Below are 18,602 nucleotides of genomic sequence, written 5' to 3'. Positions count from 1 at the left end.
TGGAACGCTGTGAAAAGGCTTGGCTTTGTGCGCAGCATACGGGGCATTATGGAGAACGTGTCTTCGTCAGTGTTTCAGTCCTCAAACTCACTTATCTGGCGAAAAAGACCTTTAGACAGCTGCTATCTTTGGAAGACGGTAAGTCTTGGCACTCCAGCGATGGACTTTCTTTTGGAGACACAAAGACGGCTTTGTCTTTCTTCCTGCGAAATCTCTTCACAAGAACCGAAGTTAATGACAGGTGGACGCATCTGCAGTTGATTGTTTTTGTCTGGTTAGTTTCCAACCAGCCTCAAGTTCTCGGTAATAAACTCCCGTAAAAATGCATTTCATCACGAGTTCATGTCTTGAAAGTTTACGCCAGTAACGATTAGAAACTTTCGGTGAGCTGGTGTTCGACAACAACAAAAAAAGGACCTTCAATAAATGCATTTAATTTCTCGGACTTTTCCTTTATAAAAGCATTGAATCGAGACATGAATGTAAATCAGTCTTACGGTGTCACATATACACATTTGTAAGGTGATTAAAGCTGATTGTTTCTGTTGAAGCTAATAGATATCCGCGATATTAAATTCTATGGTAGCTCATCTATAAAGTTATATTATGTGTTATACACTTATACTGTATGATAGTTTCTACACAGCACACTGCTCTGTTGTACATTGCTCTCCAGTGTCATAAAGCTCAATGCATGCGTTCATTTTGTAATTCTTTTAAAATGTATGATTTTATTGAATTATAAGATTTTAGCATACGTATCCTTCATATAGGTACAAACTCAAATAATGAACATTGTCCAAACAAAGTCATAAAATGGTTATTGTGTATGTATAAGTTACTATCTCCAAATGTTATTCTTGTCCAATTAAAAATAACTAGGGCAATTTTTTTATATATATATATATATATTTGTTAAGATGTCACTGTGATAATTTCTTTTAATGCCGGGTTCAGACTACATGATTTTGGCACGGGTCCATTTGACGTAGTGTGTCGTGGTGATTCGTACACAACAACAGGCGTCAGGACCCAAGAATCGCTCGTTTCATCCTGTATAGCGTGTCATATTGGACGACAACAGACTGCGACTCACAGTGCATTATGGGTATTCTCTAGCCGCTGAGCGTACATTGGTTGTACACTCATTACTGCGGTGCATTATGGGATTGAATGAGTGCACTCGATAACATACACTATACTTTCGGAAACACTAAAAATTGCGGATTCCCTCAAATAGTGTCATGTTTAAGGGTAAAGGGGATGATTTCGGACACAGACAAAGACTAGCATGTTTAATTACGCAATGGAGGAAAGGTTCGTTGAGTTACTATATCAACAATACTCCTGCCTTTATGATGTTTCCTCAAGGCGGCGCATTAGCTTAATGCTAATTCCAGATACTTCAGAAACTGGGTGAGTTCTGGAGTTAGCATTAAGCTAACGGTGGCCATTGTTTACGCTCTTGTTTCCAGAAGTCGGTCGCTAGTTCCACCTCAATGACATCACACACGTTGTTAAAGACGGTGGTGGATGATTGGTTGGGAAGCAGTGTGTAGTCTGACTACGACTCGACAAGAATTTAGGAAAATCGCATAATCTGACACAGTGACTATCATAACAGATATAAATATCTAGTCTGAACCCGGCATGAATATTAACTGAAGAAGTTTGCCAGATGTTTTTTTGTACATATCTTCATGCATTTTTGCACCATTTGCGTGTATAACCTCTGCATTCATGTTCCTTTTTTTTTTTTTTTTTGCCTGTTTCCTTTCCACCAGCAAGATGATTTGTGTATTTTTAAAACAGCAGTATTTATACTGAAAGTGGCTTATGGGATCTGTGCTGTTATGATATGCCCTTTAAAATCTCCAACCTATGCAGCGTAAAGCATTCTCCAATGCAAAAAGAGCAGATATGTAAAAAAAAAAGAAGAAAAAAAACTGTTTGGTTTTGTCAGTCATATTTGAGACTAGCCAACCTCTTGGTTTAAAGTTTAGTCAGTCATATGTTCTTCCTTCCCTGCTTTGTTAAAGTTTTCTCGCATGTTGAGAGTAGTGTTATTCTAGACTGAATTATTGTTTGATTTATATGATGATTATCAGCATTCAGGAAAGGCTGTGGTTCTCAACTGGTTTTGCTTTCGACTTCATGTGGCGGCCAATGCAGAACCAAATTATTAATCAGACAAAGTAAACAAAAATGATTAAAATCTAACATTGAAATGTATTAATATAACTATAAACCGCACCTGCCCACAAAATATCATTAAAAATGAGCCCCACAAATTATGTTTAGTACAAATCATTTTTAATAAATTACATATTTTTGTAATAAAACCCATATTTAATGTAGTCTGGGGGTCATATGGATTTTCCCGCCTCAATTTAATGTCGGTCTAGTTTTGCTAGTGTGCAGATTTTTTTACTAAAACAACTGATTGCAATCGATATGCAAATGGTTTTATTGCAGCTTTGGGTCGTGACCAGTTGAGAACCACTTCAGCAAAGTGTCCGAACACCATAACAGGTCGAAAATATCAGATTTCTGTTTATTTTTAGACCTCTATCTCTATAAAGTGATTCATTAATGGTGTGTTACTGGCCTGGCGTGCAGTTATTAGTCGCTCCACACTGACCATTCAACCTCACGATTCACGATTCCAGAAACCCGAACCAAAGGAAACAAGCCGATCGATGAGAAATCATCTGTTCCTGGCAGGATGGAGAGACTATATACTTCAAGCAGGACAGGTTCTGGGAGACAAATATATATATTTCCCGTTTGCTTTTTTAATAATGTTGCATGCATGGTGGTAAGATGGACTACTGTTGCCTGTTAAAGAGGGGAAGGTGAACACAAAGGCGTCCACAGTAAATGTATATAGTATATTTTTCTGTACAACATAAGCTGATTTATTATTCCCCTGTTTATATTTTTGTGAAATAAAAGTTATTTTATGTGAAGAAAAAGTATGATTTTCTTAATTCCGTGATATTCAGGACAGGAGGTTCATGGGGTTATTCGTGAAGTTAAACGAAGAACACCTTCAGTCATGGATCGGTGAGAGATCTTTTCACTGATACTGTCAAGTTTGTTTCTACAGGGAAATTCAGCAACTCGCTTCCAACCAATTTACAAATATTTAATCATGAAAATCAGGCAAGGGATTTAGTTGCTCATTGAGTTTATACAGCAAAATTAGCTCGCTGTTTCTCGGCCAAGGTTTCGGTAAAATAATATAGCAATATTTGAGTATGGCGATTTGTCAGTCTGTTGGGATTTACATGTTATACTGACTTTAAATCATATAGTCCTAATATTTACATGTTCTTCTGAATCATTTATGCTGCATATTAAGACCTTGATTATGGTGTTTTAATGTCAATAGCGGCACCGGTTTAGTTGTATCTGCTGGTCACTGGAATAAAGCCAGTGTGATATAAAGACCAACAGTGAATGTCTAAGTATTTTGTGTAAAGGGGTTTGAGGGAACGTGAAACTCCTGTTAAAGTGAAGTATTTTACCTTTATTTTTTTCCTCTTGATCATTCCATATTAATAGGGGTACTTTAACATAAAATTGTCACCGATTTTAATGTTCAGATTAAAGATTTTAAAGGTTCCTAATTTTGTTTTGCAACCTAGGTCAGAAATTAATAATAATTTGTCTCATAATATACATTATCTTATACATATATACATTAAACATATATGCAATACATATACAATATGCAATTATATGGAATATACATGATCTTTTTCCCAGTGTCTGAAATGGGTTGATCATGGATTCAGTAAACCCTGCCTTTCCAACAGCTTGATCTGATCCTATTGGTCAGATGAACCAGTCTGTTGTGATTGGTCTACTCTGCTCTGATTGGTCAGATGCCCCAGTCTGTTGTGATTGGTCTACTCTACTCTGATTGGTCAGATGGCCCAGTCTGTTGTGATTGGTCCACCACTTACAACACGTGTTGGAAACCAAACACCCATTACTATATCTGAATTTCAGCTCCGGATCTTCCTCAGCGTTTGATACACACTGGTATGAACAGTAACAATGGTGTCGGTTTTGCTGTATCAATTCGAGAAAGTCCTCATCCATGGGTTGACATGTCGACAACACAAACCAAACTTGCTCAATAACTCTATTTATCTGCACTTTAACGTTCACAAACAGGTATTACACACTAAGGTAATATTTGAAAAAGCATAATAGTGTGGACATATTTAGATGCTGTCGCAGTGTTCATTATTGTAGTAATTATTGTGTGTCCCTGAATAATATTTCAAATATCGTTATTCATAACAGCCTATAAGTTGATTAAGTATAATCATTCAATATGAATTAATAGTTTATTGCCATATGACATTCCTTAAAGGGATAGTTCACCCAAAAATGTAACTTCTGTTCTGTCATCATTTACTCACACACAAAAGATTTTGAAGGTGAGTAAATGAAGACAGCACTTCTCTCTGGATAAACTATCCCTTTAATAACAGATTGGACGATGCATCACCAGCATCCTCTACATGCTGAACTCATCTCGAAACGTTACAATTTACCAGTAAACACGCACTGTTTTTAAGTGTGGCACATTTTCCAATCTTACCCTACTATTATCTCGACTTAACTGAGTTGATTTTTTTTTTTTTTAACAAATGCCTGAGAAGACAACAGCATTTCTAAGCACATCAAATGAAGCTTCATTATGGCTGTTCAAAACCAAAAGCTTCAGAAGCAACAAATAAAGACCGAAACCAGTTATTACAGAAGAGTGCAGACGCACCTTTAGTGTGACTGGTGACAGAAACAATGCTTTCAGTGATTTCTTGACAATGCATCAACACCACATTATTGACAAATCTCAATTAAGTGCAAAGAAGCATATAAATAAAATAAATATTTACACCACGTACATAGTTAACAAAAAAACAACAGACAATTAATTATAAAGGAATAAAACTCATTGTCTGGAGTTGGTCTACAGCGCCCTCTGCAGGTTCGAGAAGGCCTTGACAACTGAAGCAGTCAAACCAAAAATATTATTTAAACATTGTTACCATAATGAATAAATGTGTAATACTATCACTACTTATCAAAATAAGCATATCAGTACACAGCAGTAACTCAAAGCCAATCACCTGATTTGACAGCGATAATATATGCGTCTCCCGATCCATTTAAATCAACGGACATTTTCAAAACCTTAAAATATTGAACATCTTGATGTATGATGAGGAGAACTAGTTGAGCAGACAAACACAAACTGTGTCCATTTATTGGAAATTAATTGTTTGAAATGGAATGTAGACAAAAATGTGGCAACGAAGATTAAATTATTGATTCAATATTTTTGGGCACAACATAACTCCAGTGCGCTATTGAAAATATTAAGAACAAAGTTTACCAAAAATAAATAAATAAAAAGTATACATACACAATGCCAACTGCAACGATGCACTGTAAACACTAATATCGACTAAACAACGTCCGGTTTATAATTTGACCTGGAGAAAAGCAGAGGTGAGCATTTAGTCCAAGATCTGAAGCTTTCAGGAACATGTTTGCACTTCACATCAATTATGAAGTATTAAAAGAACAACTGAACAAAACCAAAATGAACCGCTGGAGCTGGATTAATAGCCGAGAAGCAGAATTGCAGTTTGTATACAAAGACGTTTAATATTCGTTCTAATGTAATAGTTTAAAAGTTCCAAGTGGTTCGGGAATAAAACCCAAGTTGGCAAGTATTTACAGATATTCCGAAGCCTGTGGCTAAAAAGGCAGCAATTATCTTCAGTAACAACAGAAAGTATTTCTAAAAGGTTATCCGATTCCTTAAGGAGTTTTCCATGTTAGCAGTGTATCACTACAGAGAGAGAGAGAGAGAAACACATCCTTCAAGTACGCCTACAGTGCCCTTCAACTGCAAACACACAACACACACAATCACCTCGCACAAGCACTAAGACCATCAACACACATCCATTCCCAGTGCCTATTCCTGGACGCATGATGACACATCATGAGTCGAGTGTGAACACAGCTTGTGCCTGTGCTTCCTTTGGAAAATCAGTGCAATAAAATGGCATTATTAGACAAGTCTAAGCTAAATAAGGCCATCTACACTAGGGCTGGGCGACGATATTGAATATTCACAATGATTCTGCTAGTAAAATTAATTAAACGCACTAGATTTAAAAGCACTTAAAAGTTTAAGTCACTTCGCAATCCTTCATTTTCTCATTAGCATTAATAACAACTTTAAATCTTAGTAGCAACATGGGACATTAATGAGCAGTGATAGAAATCCAAGTGATCGGGAATTGCACGAGGCTGAAAGATTTCCCAAAGTGTTTAAGATAGTCATACGGATTTGCCAAATTGTCCAATCGTTTTGAAAGTGACTTTAATGGGCCTTTTTTTTTTTTTTTTTGCCAAAATTGATTCAAAACTATAAATCAGCAATTTATTTGCATTATCACTCAAAGCCTTTGTGTGGCGTCGTAATATACAGTATGTGGGTAAATGTTGTATTACTATTGTTATATTGGCTAAAATTAATCCATTATTAAATATTAACCAACATTAAATATTATCAACTACTTTAAATATTATCTACTACTATAACTATGAGAATCTGGATCCAGATCAGAACAAATGTAGAGCAAACATAGAAATAATCCTTTCAAAATAGTCTGTATTTTGAAGCCTTTTGACCATCTTTTATATGAAAAAAACATCATCAACATTTAAAGTGGATCAAAAGAGTTAATCAAAGATGTCCTAAGACAAGAACAGGTATTGTTCAAATTCATGTATAACTTTGGGGAAAGGTTTTGATCCACTTCAAAATGTAGACTACTGTGTGTGTGTGTATACACTGACATTATTTTATTAATTGGTCAAAAACCTGCAAAAACTCTTAATGTCACTTCTCTATTGGCTCTGAGATTGATTTTTGTAGGAAATATTGTACTAAAAATGCTGCAAAATAGACCTAGAATTGAACTTCGCCCAACGCTAAACCTCACCATACATATTAAAAGATTCACAGTCTTCACAGTCAATGCAACCTGATTTCACACTGATACCTGAACAACTACAGTAGTTAAAGTATCAAACAGACTGGAAATCTCTGAAGGAAAAAGGAGAAAAAGTGTTGGAATGGCAATAATTGCAGAGACGAGCTGATGGAAATATTTCCAGTGCCATGTTTGTGCTGGGAAACATAAATAGACAAACACACATAAATTAAGACAGGGTATCAGACGTCTATGGCGACTCCGTGTTTGGTGGAGATCATGTCTCTCGTGCCGGTCAGATACATGAGCACAGAGCACAGGTGAGGGAGGGTGGCTGTGATGGTGACGTACAGCCAGTAGGGGATGGGCGCCGTGTTGCCGAACGGAAACACCCAGAGGCCGTGGCGAACGCCGTCGCGGATGTGGTGTGACGTCAGCGAGATGAACAGCATCCAGGGCAGGGAGCACCACGAGTCCTTGAGCCGACAGGCCCACATGAGGAGGCGCAGAGACACGCACAGCGCTGGGATCAGGCTGGAGCAGTGCAGAGGAGGCCTGTGCGGCAGATTCACAGCAGCCTGGTGGAGGGAAACAACACAAACTTAGGATCAGGATAAAGGCCCGTGTTTGGGTTTAAACTGCAGCACCTAAAGTGAAAATGTAGCAAAAGTGTCACTGTAGAAATGCGGTAATTGCAGTCGTCAACCATGATTATTTCATCCCGTGAGCAAAAGTGATTAAACTCGTCAAATCCAGATGCACATTTATTTAAAAACTGAAATTTAATTTATTTAACTCAGTGGACAGTGTATCAGTCATCTTTAAATATATTAATATATCTATAATTTAAAAGAAAATCTAAAAATTAAAATGCTAAAAAATAAATAAATAAAAATGTAAGATGGTAACCTGAAATATTTCAGATATTGTATTGGACAACAGGGGGTGTTCAAGTAAAAAATGTCTAGAGTCATATTTACACCACGGAGTTAAAGGGTCAGTTCACCCAAAAATCTAATTTGTCATTAATTGCTCACCTTCATGTCGTTCCAAACCCTCAAGACTTTCGTTCATCTTTGGAAAACAAATGAAGATCTTTTTGATAAATCGGAGAGCTTTCTGTCCCTCCATTGACAGCTACGCAACTACCACTCTGACTTCAAAAAGTTTCATAAAGACATCTAAAATTAATCCATTTGAATTGAGCGGTGTAGTCCACATTTTCTGAGGAGACTTGATCGCTTTATATGATGAACAGATTTAATTCAGGCTTTTATTCACATTTAATCATTGATCAGCGAACAAACAAAAGCTCAACCGAACCTGCTTGACGCGCGAGAACACACCTCATTGGTTCTTGCTGAAGCTCAAACGTGCTGCGTAACACGAGAATGAACCTCATTGGTTCTTGCTGAAGCTCAAACGTGTTGCGTAACACGAGAATGAACCTCACTGGTTCTTACAGAAGCTCAAACGTGCTGCGTAACACGAGAATTAACCTCATTGGCTCTTGCTGAAGCTCAAACGTGTTGCGTAACACGAGAATGAACCTCATTGGTTCTTGCTGAAGCTCAAACATGCTGCGTAACACGAGAATGAACCTCATTGGTTCTTGCTGAAGCTCAAACGTGCTGCGTAACACGAGAATGAACCTCATTGGTAATTGCTGAAACTCAAACGTGCTGCGTAACACGAGAATGAACCTCACTGGTTCTTGCTGAAGCTCAAACATGCTGCGTAACACGAGAATGAACCTCATTGGTTATTGCTGAAACTCAAACGTGCTGCGTAACACGAGAATGAACCTCATTGGTTATTGCTGAAACTCAAACGTGCTGCGTAACACGAGAATGAACCTCATTGGCTCTTGCTGAAGCTCAAACGTGTTGCGTAACACGAGAATGAACCTCACTGGTTCTTACAGAAGCTCAAACGTGCTGCGTAACACGAGAATGAGGTTCATTGTCCAATGAACCAATGAGGTTCATTGGCTCTTGCTGAAGCTCAAACGTGTTGCGTAACACGAGAATGAACCTCATTGGTTCTTGCTGAAGCTCAAACGTGTTGCGTAACACGAGAATGAACCTCATTGGTTCTTGCTGAAGCTCAAACGTGCTGCGTAACACGAGAATGAACCTCATTGGCTCTTGCTGAAGCTCAAACGTGTTGCGTAACACGAGAATGAACCTCACTGGTTCTTACAGAAGCTCAAACGTGCTGCGTAACACGAGAATGAACCTCATTGGTTCATTGGAGAATGAACCTCATTGGCTCTTGCTGAAGCTCAAACGTGTTGCGTAACACGAGAATGAACCTCATTGGTTCTTGCTGAAGCTCAAACGTGCTGCGTAACACGAGAATGAACCTCATTGGCTCTTGCTGAAGCTCAAACGTGTTGCGTAACACGAGAATGAACCTCACTGGTTCTTACAGAAGCTCAAACGTGCTGCGTAACACGAGAATGAACCTCATTGGTTCATTGGAGAATGAACCTCATTGGCTCTTGCTGAAGCTCAAACGTGTTGCGTAATACGAGAATGAACCTCATTGGTTCTTGCTGAAGCTCAAACGTGTTGCGTAACACGAGAATGAACCTCATTGGTTCTTGCTGAAGCTCAAACGTGTTGCGTAACACGAGAATGAACCTCATTGGTTTTTGCTGAAGCTCAAACGTGTTGCGTAACACGAGAATGAACCTCATTGGTTCTTGCTGAAGCTCAAACGTGCTGCGTAACACAAGAATGAACCTCATTGGCTCTTGCTGAAGCTCAAACGTGTTGCGTAACACGAGAATGAACCTCATTGGCTCTTGCTGAAGCTCAAACGTGTTGCGTAATATGAGAATGAACCTCATTGGTTCTTCTTGAAGCTCAAACGTGTTGCGTAACACACGAGAATGAACCTCATTGGTTCTTACAGAAGCTCAAACGTGCTGCGTAACATGAGAACGAACCTCATTGGTTCTTTCTGAAGTTCAAACGTGCAGCATAACACGAGAATGAACCTCATTGGTTCTTGCTTCAAGTGGCACAGGACCACTATTTAACAGTTATGGTGCACTACACCAGTGATGGCCACATTCAGCAGACAACACAGCTGTGTATGAGTCACAGACACGCCTCGTGGTGGAAGACGAGATAAATTGCATTCTAGAGAAACTCCAGATAAACACAAATGTTGCAGCTGCTACAGTAGACAACACAGCAATATGGATGTTGCACTGAAGACTGTGAAGCTTTTAAAGGTTGAGTGCTTTGCCCATCCCGTAACCTGGCGGCACAGAAGGTTTACAGCATCAGTGCCACTACAGAGTGGTGTGCCAGACCTCGAGCTATCGTGGTGTGGCTGAAGAGGTCCTCAATGGCTAAGACCGTCCTGCGGGAGAAGCAGCAACCTCTCAGCAAGTGGCGTAGCCTTAGAAATCTCAAAAAGTTGTGTTTGTTTCAAACATCTTCAGTAGATTGTAATTCAAAATGAGCATGTGTGTTTCAGATCTGCCAGAACACAACATGATTCTGGATGTCAGAACAAGGTGGAACTCCCTTTTCCTGATGGTGGAGAGATTTTTGGAGCAGTAACCAGCCATCATCACTTGACCAACGACTTGTGAAACAAGGAGTAAGAATATGGTGGATATTTTATTCTTATCGTCACATCTTTTTTTTTCCCCTCAGACTGGAAAGGCTCACAGATGACGACTTCCAGAAAGCAGAGGATTTTGTTAAAATCATGACGTTTTTGTACACCTCAACCCTCTGTGTATCCAGTGAGAAGTCCCCCACATGTGGCCAAAGTCTCCCCACACTGACTAAGCTGGAGGCACATTTCGCAGTGGCTGAAGAGGACACTCTGTTTACCAGTGCTTTGAAAGAGAAAGTCCGGAGAGATCTGGAAAAAAGATTTCAGGTATTTTCATATAAGAGCTTATGCTTAGAAAGAAAGAAGGCAAACCACATTATTTTAACTAAGACGGTAAATAGTTTGTCATGTTTTTATTATAGGATGAAGAAATTCAGAACTACCTCCAGGAGGCCACTTTGATGGACCCTCACTTCAAAGGCAAACTTGGATGTGCTGTTGCTGCTGACGCTTGGGGCCGGTTGGGGTAAGCAGCAGTTTGCAATGTAACAGAACAGGTATTTCATGCTCAGTGTTGTTTCCCATGTGTGCCATGTTACAGTTTATATGATGAAGTATGACTATTTATGTGTGCAATATTATTTCTTAGTGGTGTCAACAATAATCGATTCGGCGATGCATCGCAATGCGGGGCATGCACGATTCAGCATCGATGCGGCAAAGTGCCATAATCGATTATGTCACTGTTTTAGGGGTGTAACGGTACGCGTATTCGTATTAAACCGTTCGGTACAAGGCACGCATTTTCAAACCGCATTTTCAAATGTAAGCGTGTCGCGAGCGCGCTCATAATGTAGACGCTGGCGCGACCACAACATCAAATGGCAAACGCAATGCAAGCGGAACGAAACTGAGCTACTCATGACGGACTGTTTATCAGTTTGGACCAAAGCAGCGCGAGCCGATCTAATACTACACAGCGCTAAGAGATCAAGTAAAGAAAGCATTTGAACTCGCCACTAAAGTAATAATATCGCTGCAAGATCTAGTGAGAAACATTCACATTTCTCCATTATTAACGGATCAAACAGTGCTGACGTGGAACCCAGGAAGAAACATTGTGACATGATGAATGAACTATCCGGTGTCCACAGATCTGCAATATTCACCATGGATTTACTGTAATAACACGAACTGCAACTTTGGAAGTTTGGCAGGAATAGTAGGCTATAATGCTTTCAAGTAACGTTATGTCGGATTTATTTCGACATTATGAATAACATTGCTGCCCTCAAATGTTAATCTGAATTAAAATAAACATTTGTTTGTAAGCAGAAAATATTACATTAAATTTTTTCCAAGGAGCTGTTTTGTTTGATATGCTCCTAAGAAGAGTCAATTATAGCTCCATCATTGCTCAAAGTAAAAAATATCATACTTTATGATGTTAGTTTTAATAAATAAAATATATTTTTTTTAAATCAAGGAAATTTCTCTGGCATTTCTTTCTTTTTGCTGTATCGAAAACGTACCGAATCGTGACACAAATGTATCGTATTGAACCGAACCGTGAATTTTGTGAACCGTTACACCCCTACACTGTTTATTTTCTGGCCTCGAGTTGGACAATAACGTTGAAATTTAATTTCAAATGGTTCTCAAGCAGAGAGAAGAGAAACATTTCTCATTCAAAGCACTGAAAGGAGTGATTTATGTTTTCTTTTTCAGGTTTGAAAATGCCACATCCAATACCCTGTACCATTCAATTTTATTTTATTTAATGACATTTATGTCAAAGATACAGGAGAGTGATAATACACACATAGCAGCCAATAAAATCTGTTGTTCAATATCTGACTGCTTGTATTGCCTCATGACTGATGAAAAATTTGCCCTGTTGTGTGCAGTAGAATTTTGATGCATCGCAATGCATCGTAGAATCGAATTGTATCGAATCGTTACCTGGTGAATCGTAATCGAATCGAATTGTGAGGGCAGTGCCAATGCACACCCCTATTATTTCTACATCTTACAATGGAGAGCCTTCAGTATATTGAGGAGGAAGGATTGGATGGCCATGAGGAGGACACGGCAGAGGAACAAGTATGTTCATAATCTTGGAATAGGCCATTTAAAATCAATTGCATTTTTGAAGCATGTTTGTCTTAACACTACATTTGTTTTTGTTTTCAGTCTTCATCTCACAAGAAGCGTGCCAAGACGTCAGCCCTAGAAGAGCTGTTTGAGGATGAGGACCGAGAGCTACTTCAGGCAACGAACACTAAAAGTGGTGCCCTCTCTCCGTAGCTGAACAGGTCCAGAAAGAGAGTGAGATATACACAAGTCTGCCTTCAATCCCATCAGGACAAGACCCTGTAGCCTGGAGGTGGGGAAGCGGGACAGCCTCCCCATACTGTCTGCACTTTCAAACACATACCTGTGTGTACAGGCCTCATCAACACCGTCTGAGAGGGTTTCTCCTGTGCAGGACATGCAATAAGTCAGGAGAGGTGTCGTATTTTGCCAGAGAAAGCAAAATGTGGGGATATTTCTGCAAAAGAATTGCTGAAATTTGAAGCTGGTTTGTACCAAGAATACCGACTTTGCTGTTATTAGTACTGTAACGCATGTAGTGTTAAGTTATTGCAGCTGGGTTAGGTGTGTCAGCTGAGTTATTGTGAATTTAAGTAAATTTGTTGTGTTTTCTTGCATTTACTTATATAGACAAGTATACTTTAAACTTTTTATATATTGTTCAATTTAAAGAATCTATTTTCAATAAAAAAGCCGTTCTTTAATGTCATCCACCATCGTTTTGTGTCTCTTTTTTTTTAAGGTATCGGTTCAGGGACGTTTCAAAAGTATTGATTTGGCACCACCAGTATCGTAAAAAGCCCAAACGATATGTCCAACCCCACGTAACACAAGAACGAACCTCATTGGTTCTTGCAGAAGCTCAAACGTGCTGCGTAACAAGAATGAACCTCATTGGTTCTTGCGGAAGCTCAAACCTCATTGGTTCTTGCAGAAGCTCAAACCTCATTGGTTCTTGCAGAAGCTCAAACCTCATTGGTTCTTGCAAGTCTGGCGAACATGCTTGAGCTTCCGTTTACCAGAACTGATGTGCGAGTTGATGAATGTTTATATGTGAATAAAAGCCTAAATTCAATCTGTTCATCATGTAAAGCGATCGTGTCCCTTCAGAAAATTTGGACTTAACCGCTCAATTCCTAAGGATTAGTTTTACGATCTCTTTATGAACAGTGTAGCTTTTGGTAGTAGCGTATCTTTCAATGGAGGGACAGAAATCTTTCAGATTTCATCAAAAAAATCTTCATTGTGTTCCGAAGATGAACGAAAGTCTTCCAGGTCTGGAATGATGTGAGGAGTAATTAATGACGGACTTTTAATGTTTGGGTGAACTAACCCTTTAAGGCTGCTCTATGTCTGCTCAAAATTCAGTGTAAAGACAAAATGTCACAGAAGCCAGAAGTAAATCATCCCTGCACTGAACCACTCCAGCCCATAGTATCAAAGCATATAGTTGTAATTTAACGGTGTATGGCTCCTTCGAGCAGCAAAGACACCTAAAGGCCACTACAGAAACGCATCTGTGCCAACTTTTCTGCATAAAGATACTCTAAAATTAATAAAACAAATGTTTATATTAATGAACAAAGCTGCTATGTTTCTAGGCAAACCTTATACAGATTATGGTCAGGATAATAAATTATTTTACTTGCCAGAAGAATTGTTAATTCCAAATATGATTATGATATTATTCATAACAGGGCTTGACACTTAGTTTTTTCCCAGGGAAAACATGCTCCTAAAATGTAATATTAAGGAACGGATTAAAAGAAAACTTTAGTGGCACAATAAAAATGTTTCAAATAATGTTTTCCTTAATAAAGGGATACAAAGAGAAATGTAAGCGTTTACTCTGAGACGTGCAGCGCTCTTATTTAATGAAATCATAGTCTTTTGAAGTTTAATAATCGCATTAGACTGTATCACGATTCATGTTTGTCCATCCCCAAACTTAAGACATCATATAATGATTATGAAGATGTTGTACCATATAAGATATTTAAGACTTACATTCAATTAAAATAAATAAATTAAGGACTTACCTACACACGCTCCCAACTAAATATTTAGGAATCAGCATACACAAGTAATTACTGTTTCAGTACAAGTGAAAATAAATAAATAATCAGTTTTCACATGCTAATAAAAGACACAAATAGGTCTCACTTTGAGCGACAACGATCCAGCCATGTAGAAGTGGTCCAGGTCAATGATAGAGGCCAGAAACCCAGCCAAGACGACTTCATAGAAGTCACTTTTCTTCCTCAACCCAATCACGATGGCCCAGGACCAGAGTCCAATGATGCCATGGACGGCGTTATCAAGGACAGCCCTGAGCCACAGATGGTGTTGGATGAAGGGGAGCGTCAGAAAGGGGTCGACGAGGAAGCAGAAAGCGCCCAGGCCTGCGCTGGCGAACAGAGAGGCAGTGCTGAAGGTCTGGAGCAGGGCCTGAGCTTTCTCAGTCTCCACGGCCAGGTTCAGAGGCACAGACATGCCCAAAGATGAGGTATCCAGCTTTGAGTAAAAACCCCTCATCGCTGGCCTCTTCCATGGAGGGGTCAGAAACCTGATCTGCTGGAAGACACAAGCACACACAAATTAAAGCACGCGCCCTTGCCAATGAGATGGTGTTTAGGCTAATAGTTATGATGCTCTAAAAGGTCTGACTTGACGAAGGGCAGATGAGAGTTTAACAGTGTCAGTGCGCTTTCAGTTTTTCCTCTCAATTGCTGTTTTAATTTTAAGTCATCTCATATTAATAAAATATCACAAATTATTTTTCAATAGACAAACTGTCACCATCAACAGATTGTCCAGGACTGTTTAAATCCTCCATTAAACTGTGAATCATGACCACATGATCTTTTCATGACAACATCATCAATAAAGGCATGAATGGATCAAACATGTGTAAGAATATTAATAGCAGATTTATACACACACATACGTCTAAACACATATGTATGCATGTTAGTAATGTGTATAAAATATATATATAATATTATATATATATATATAATATATATATATAATATATATAAACATATTTAACATTTTTAACATATCGCTAAAAAGAAACAATAAGTAACGTTATAGAGATCATTGCATTAAAAGTACACGAAGGTTGCCGAAATATGTAGCGTTATGTTTTTTTTTAAGTCTCGCAAAACTGCACTACAATTGTGCTTTTCATTTAAATTGATAACTATATCAGTTAGTTATAGCGATACGATATATTTGCCAAGCTTGGTTAATTTTTTTTATAGCATTAGCTTTGCTGCTAACTAGCTCATCAGCTAATCCACTGCTCAAAGCAAGTCACTACATTTATTAGCCAATACTACATGCACATAAAAACCTAAACAAATACTGTTTTTACATAGCTGCGAATAACACAAAAACACCAGACATAGTGTATATTAACACATGCCGTTTCCTCACCTCATTTCATTCAGCTCACCGGTCTAACGGACGGACTGTTTGTTCTTTTAGTGATGTTTGATTCGTGATCGCGAATCGGTTCCTTTGAATTAAATCGCGAGTCGAGCGGGAATGATACCAACACGACTGAGGATGATCTAAACATGATGCTTTCCAATTCGACTACGTATAGCATGCCCTCAAAGTATGTCGTTTTGTGAAGAAAAAGTAGATACCAGTATTTGTTTAAAGGGGTCATATTGCTTTCCCACTTTTTCAACAAGTGTGTTGCTGTTTGAGCATAAAAAAGATCTGCAAGGGTAAAGCTCAAAGATCTTTTATTTAACAGAATACACTTTTCAGGAACTACAACGAACTCCCTGTCTTGGCTGACCAGTCTTGCAATAATAAAATTAGATCAAATATTAATGAATTAAAATGACATGACTTTGAATGTAATCTTATACCAAACCATTCTTTTTTTCTTTTCTTTTCTTTTTTTCTTTCTTTTTTTTTCAGGTGAGATCCAGACAGTTAGATCACCCTGACATTTTTGATAAGACAAATATCAAAATTAATTTTAATTCAGTAATTGATATCATTATCCGTGTGGAAGCTGGTAAGTATAAGGCAGGAGAAGCAGTCGATTCTGTTCCCTTCCGAAATTCCTGTTCCCCTTTATGCAATTATACTAGGCCTACAAGTCATGCGTAGTTGCCGAGTTACCATACGTACCATCCAGGGGGGCAGTGTTTCGGAAAACATTGAAGCTTCCCCGGGCACCGCCATTGATTAGCGGACCCCCACCTGCTGTTAGCATTCTATTGACTCCCATTCATTTTGGCTTCACTTTGACAGCAAATAACTTTACATCTGAGGCGTTTAAAGACTCCATTTGTCCATTATTTATTTCTAAAGGCTCCATTACCTTGTTTCTCACATTATGGCCCCGTAGAAGCAGTTTTTGTAAAAATAGGCTAACGATTGCGTCATAACCACGCGACTCTCTGTCGCACAGTAGAGAAATTACCGTATGGACAGGAGGAGAAGCTCGCGTGCAATCGGGGGGATGTGGAGGCAAAATGACAAAGTAATTAATCAGAATACTTGGCAAAAGTTGCTCCTGCTGCTAGTTCATGGACACCTCCTACCAGTGTTGTGTGTAACGCGTTACAAAGTAACGCGTTACAGTAACGTAACTACTTTTTTGGGTAAAAAGTAGTGTAACGCGTTACTACTAAAAATTTGGTAACGAAACGTAGTTCCTTTTTCAATTCGGCGCAACGTTACTTTTCCCATGGATATATTTGACAGCGACACTGCCTCAGCTGCGCGCTTGAGAGAAGAGAACTGTTGAGAACTGAAGAAAACGATTTAGTTTCATATTTATGTTTAAATTAAATTAAATAAAAAAATTGCGCAATATATCGGGAGACAAATGGAGTGTGGAGACATGATTTTGACCACTTTATTAAGTTTGTTTTTGTAGAAAACCTGTATTTAAAGAGAATTTCGTTTTGTATTAATTGTATCTTAATTTTAATCAATGTTTTATCAACCAGTTGGCTGAATTAAATAAGTAAATTAAAGAAAACTATTTAGTTTCATATTTATGTTTAAATAAAATAAATAAATAAAATACTTTAATCCATGTTGATTATATGAAAAGTGAAAAGCGTGAGTAAGATCATAATTTTGTGGAATATATCGGGAGATAAATGGAGTGGGCAGACATGATTTAGACCACTTTATTAAGTTTGTTTTTGTAGAAAGACTTTCTTTAAAACGAATTTCGTTTTGTATTAATTGTATCTTAATTTTAATCAATGTTTTACCAACCAATTAATTGCCTGATTTTAATAAATAAGTAAATATGGCATGCAAAATAATCATGACGGCACCAGTGCGTGAACTGGAGCTCCTCTCCATACCGAAACTCATAAGCTACTTGTCTCACAGACCTGAGAAATATATAGAAAGCTTGAATATGTGTACTTTTAAACAAAACAAAAAAAAAATTCTCTCAAAATCTCTTTTTTTTCTCCTACTCCCTTGATAGAGTGAGTCGTATGTCTGAAAACTAAGCTTATGTCTTCTATATCATTTTGTCCTATGTTATCAAGACGCGATTCGCACCGGTGTTAGAGAGCAGGGAAGCTTTATTGGCTGTTGCCGAAATTTAAAGTTCGGTGGATAGGGGAAGCGGCTCATCGCGGAGTGTCGCACTCTACCCCATGATGCAGAGCCGGCTGAGAATAAAAGTTGCCGCACAGCAGCGCCAATGAGAAGGACTTTTTTTCTTTTGAAATTGATACTATTTTTTATAATAAAGAGCACAAAATAATTACCTGTTAGCCTATGTCCTCCATTGTATAACTTTATGTCTACATATTTAGGAACAGATATTGGGTTCTGCCCAAAGTCAAGCAACATAAAAGTAACGTAAAAGTAAGGAGTAACGTAAAAAGTTACTTT

General features: G+C 38.3%; 2 protein-coding genes across 4 annotated transcripts in view; one reads left to right on the top strand and one right to left on the bottom strand.

Moving 5' to 3' along the window:
- The window catches only part of il11ra (interleukin 11 receptor subunit alpha), a 37,312-nt gene extending 36,420 nt beyond the window's left edge, over positions 1 to 892 (top strand). For both annotated transcript variants that reach the window (XM_082157691.1, XM_082157690.1), the window contains exon 12: positions 1 to 892. This exon is cut by the window's left edge and continues 285 nt beyond it. The gene's annotated coding sequence lies outside the window, so the exon portion shown is untranslated.
- Positions 893 to 899: 7 nt separating this feature from the next.
- On the bottom strand, positions 900 to 16,215 carry tmem267 (transmembrane protein 267). Of its 2 annotated transcripts, none has more exons than XM_082157711.1 (3): positions 16,149 to 16,215; positions 14,871 to 15,281; positions 900 to 7,612 (listed from the first exon to the last, which is right to left on the bottom strand). In XM_082157711.1, the coding sequence occupies exons 2-3, from the start codon at positions 15,240 to 15,242 to the stop codon at positions 7,277 to 7,279; spliced, it is 708 nt and encodes a 235-aa protein (XP_082013837.1). In that variant the 5' UTR covers positions 15,243 to 15,281; positions 16,149 to 16,215; the 3' UTR covers positions 900 to 7,276. The 2 variants fall into 2 exon arrangements, with proteins under 2 accessions (XP_082013837.1, XP_082013838.1); XM_082157712.1 differs by having other exon boundaries at positions 14,871 to 15,278; positions 16,149 to 16,169.
- Between the last annotated feature and the right edge of the window lie 2,387 nt (positions 16,216 to 18,602).

This window comes from Leuciscus leuciscus, assembly GCF_965113295.1.
Source record: "Leuciscus leuciscus genome assembly, chromosome: 24".
Lineage (NCBI taxonomy): Eukaryota > Metazoa > Chordata > Actinopteri > Cypriniformes > Leuciscidae > Leuciscus > Leuciscus leuciscus.
This window is presented reverse-complemented; position numbering and strand designations above follow the sequence as displayed.

Coding starts and splice junctions, on each gene's coding strand:
- tmem267 (XM_082157711.1), bottom strand. CDS start 15,242: ATGAGGGGTTTTTACTCAAAGCTGGATACCTCATCTTTGGGCATGTCT. Junction 7,613..14,870: donor CTGGATCGTTGTCGCTCAAA/GTGAGACCTATT, acceptor TCCCTCCACCAG/GCTGCTGTGAATCTGCCGCA.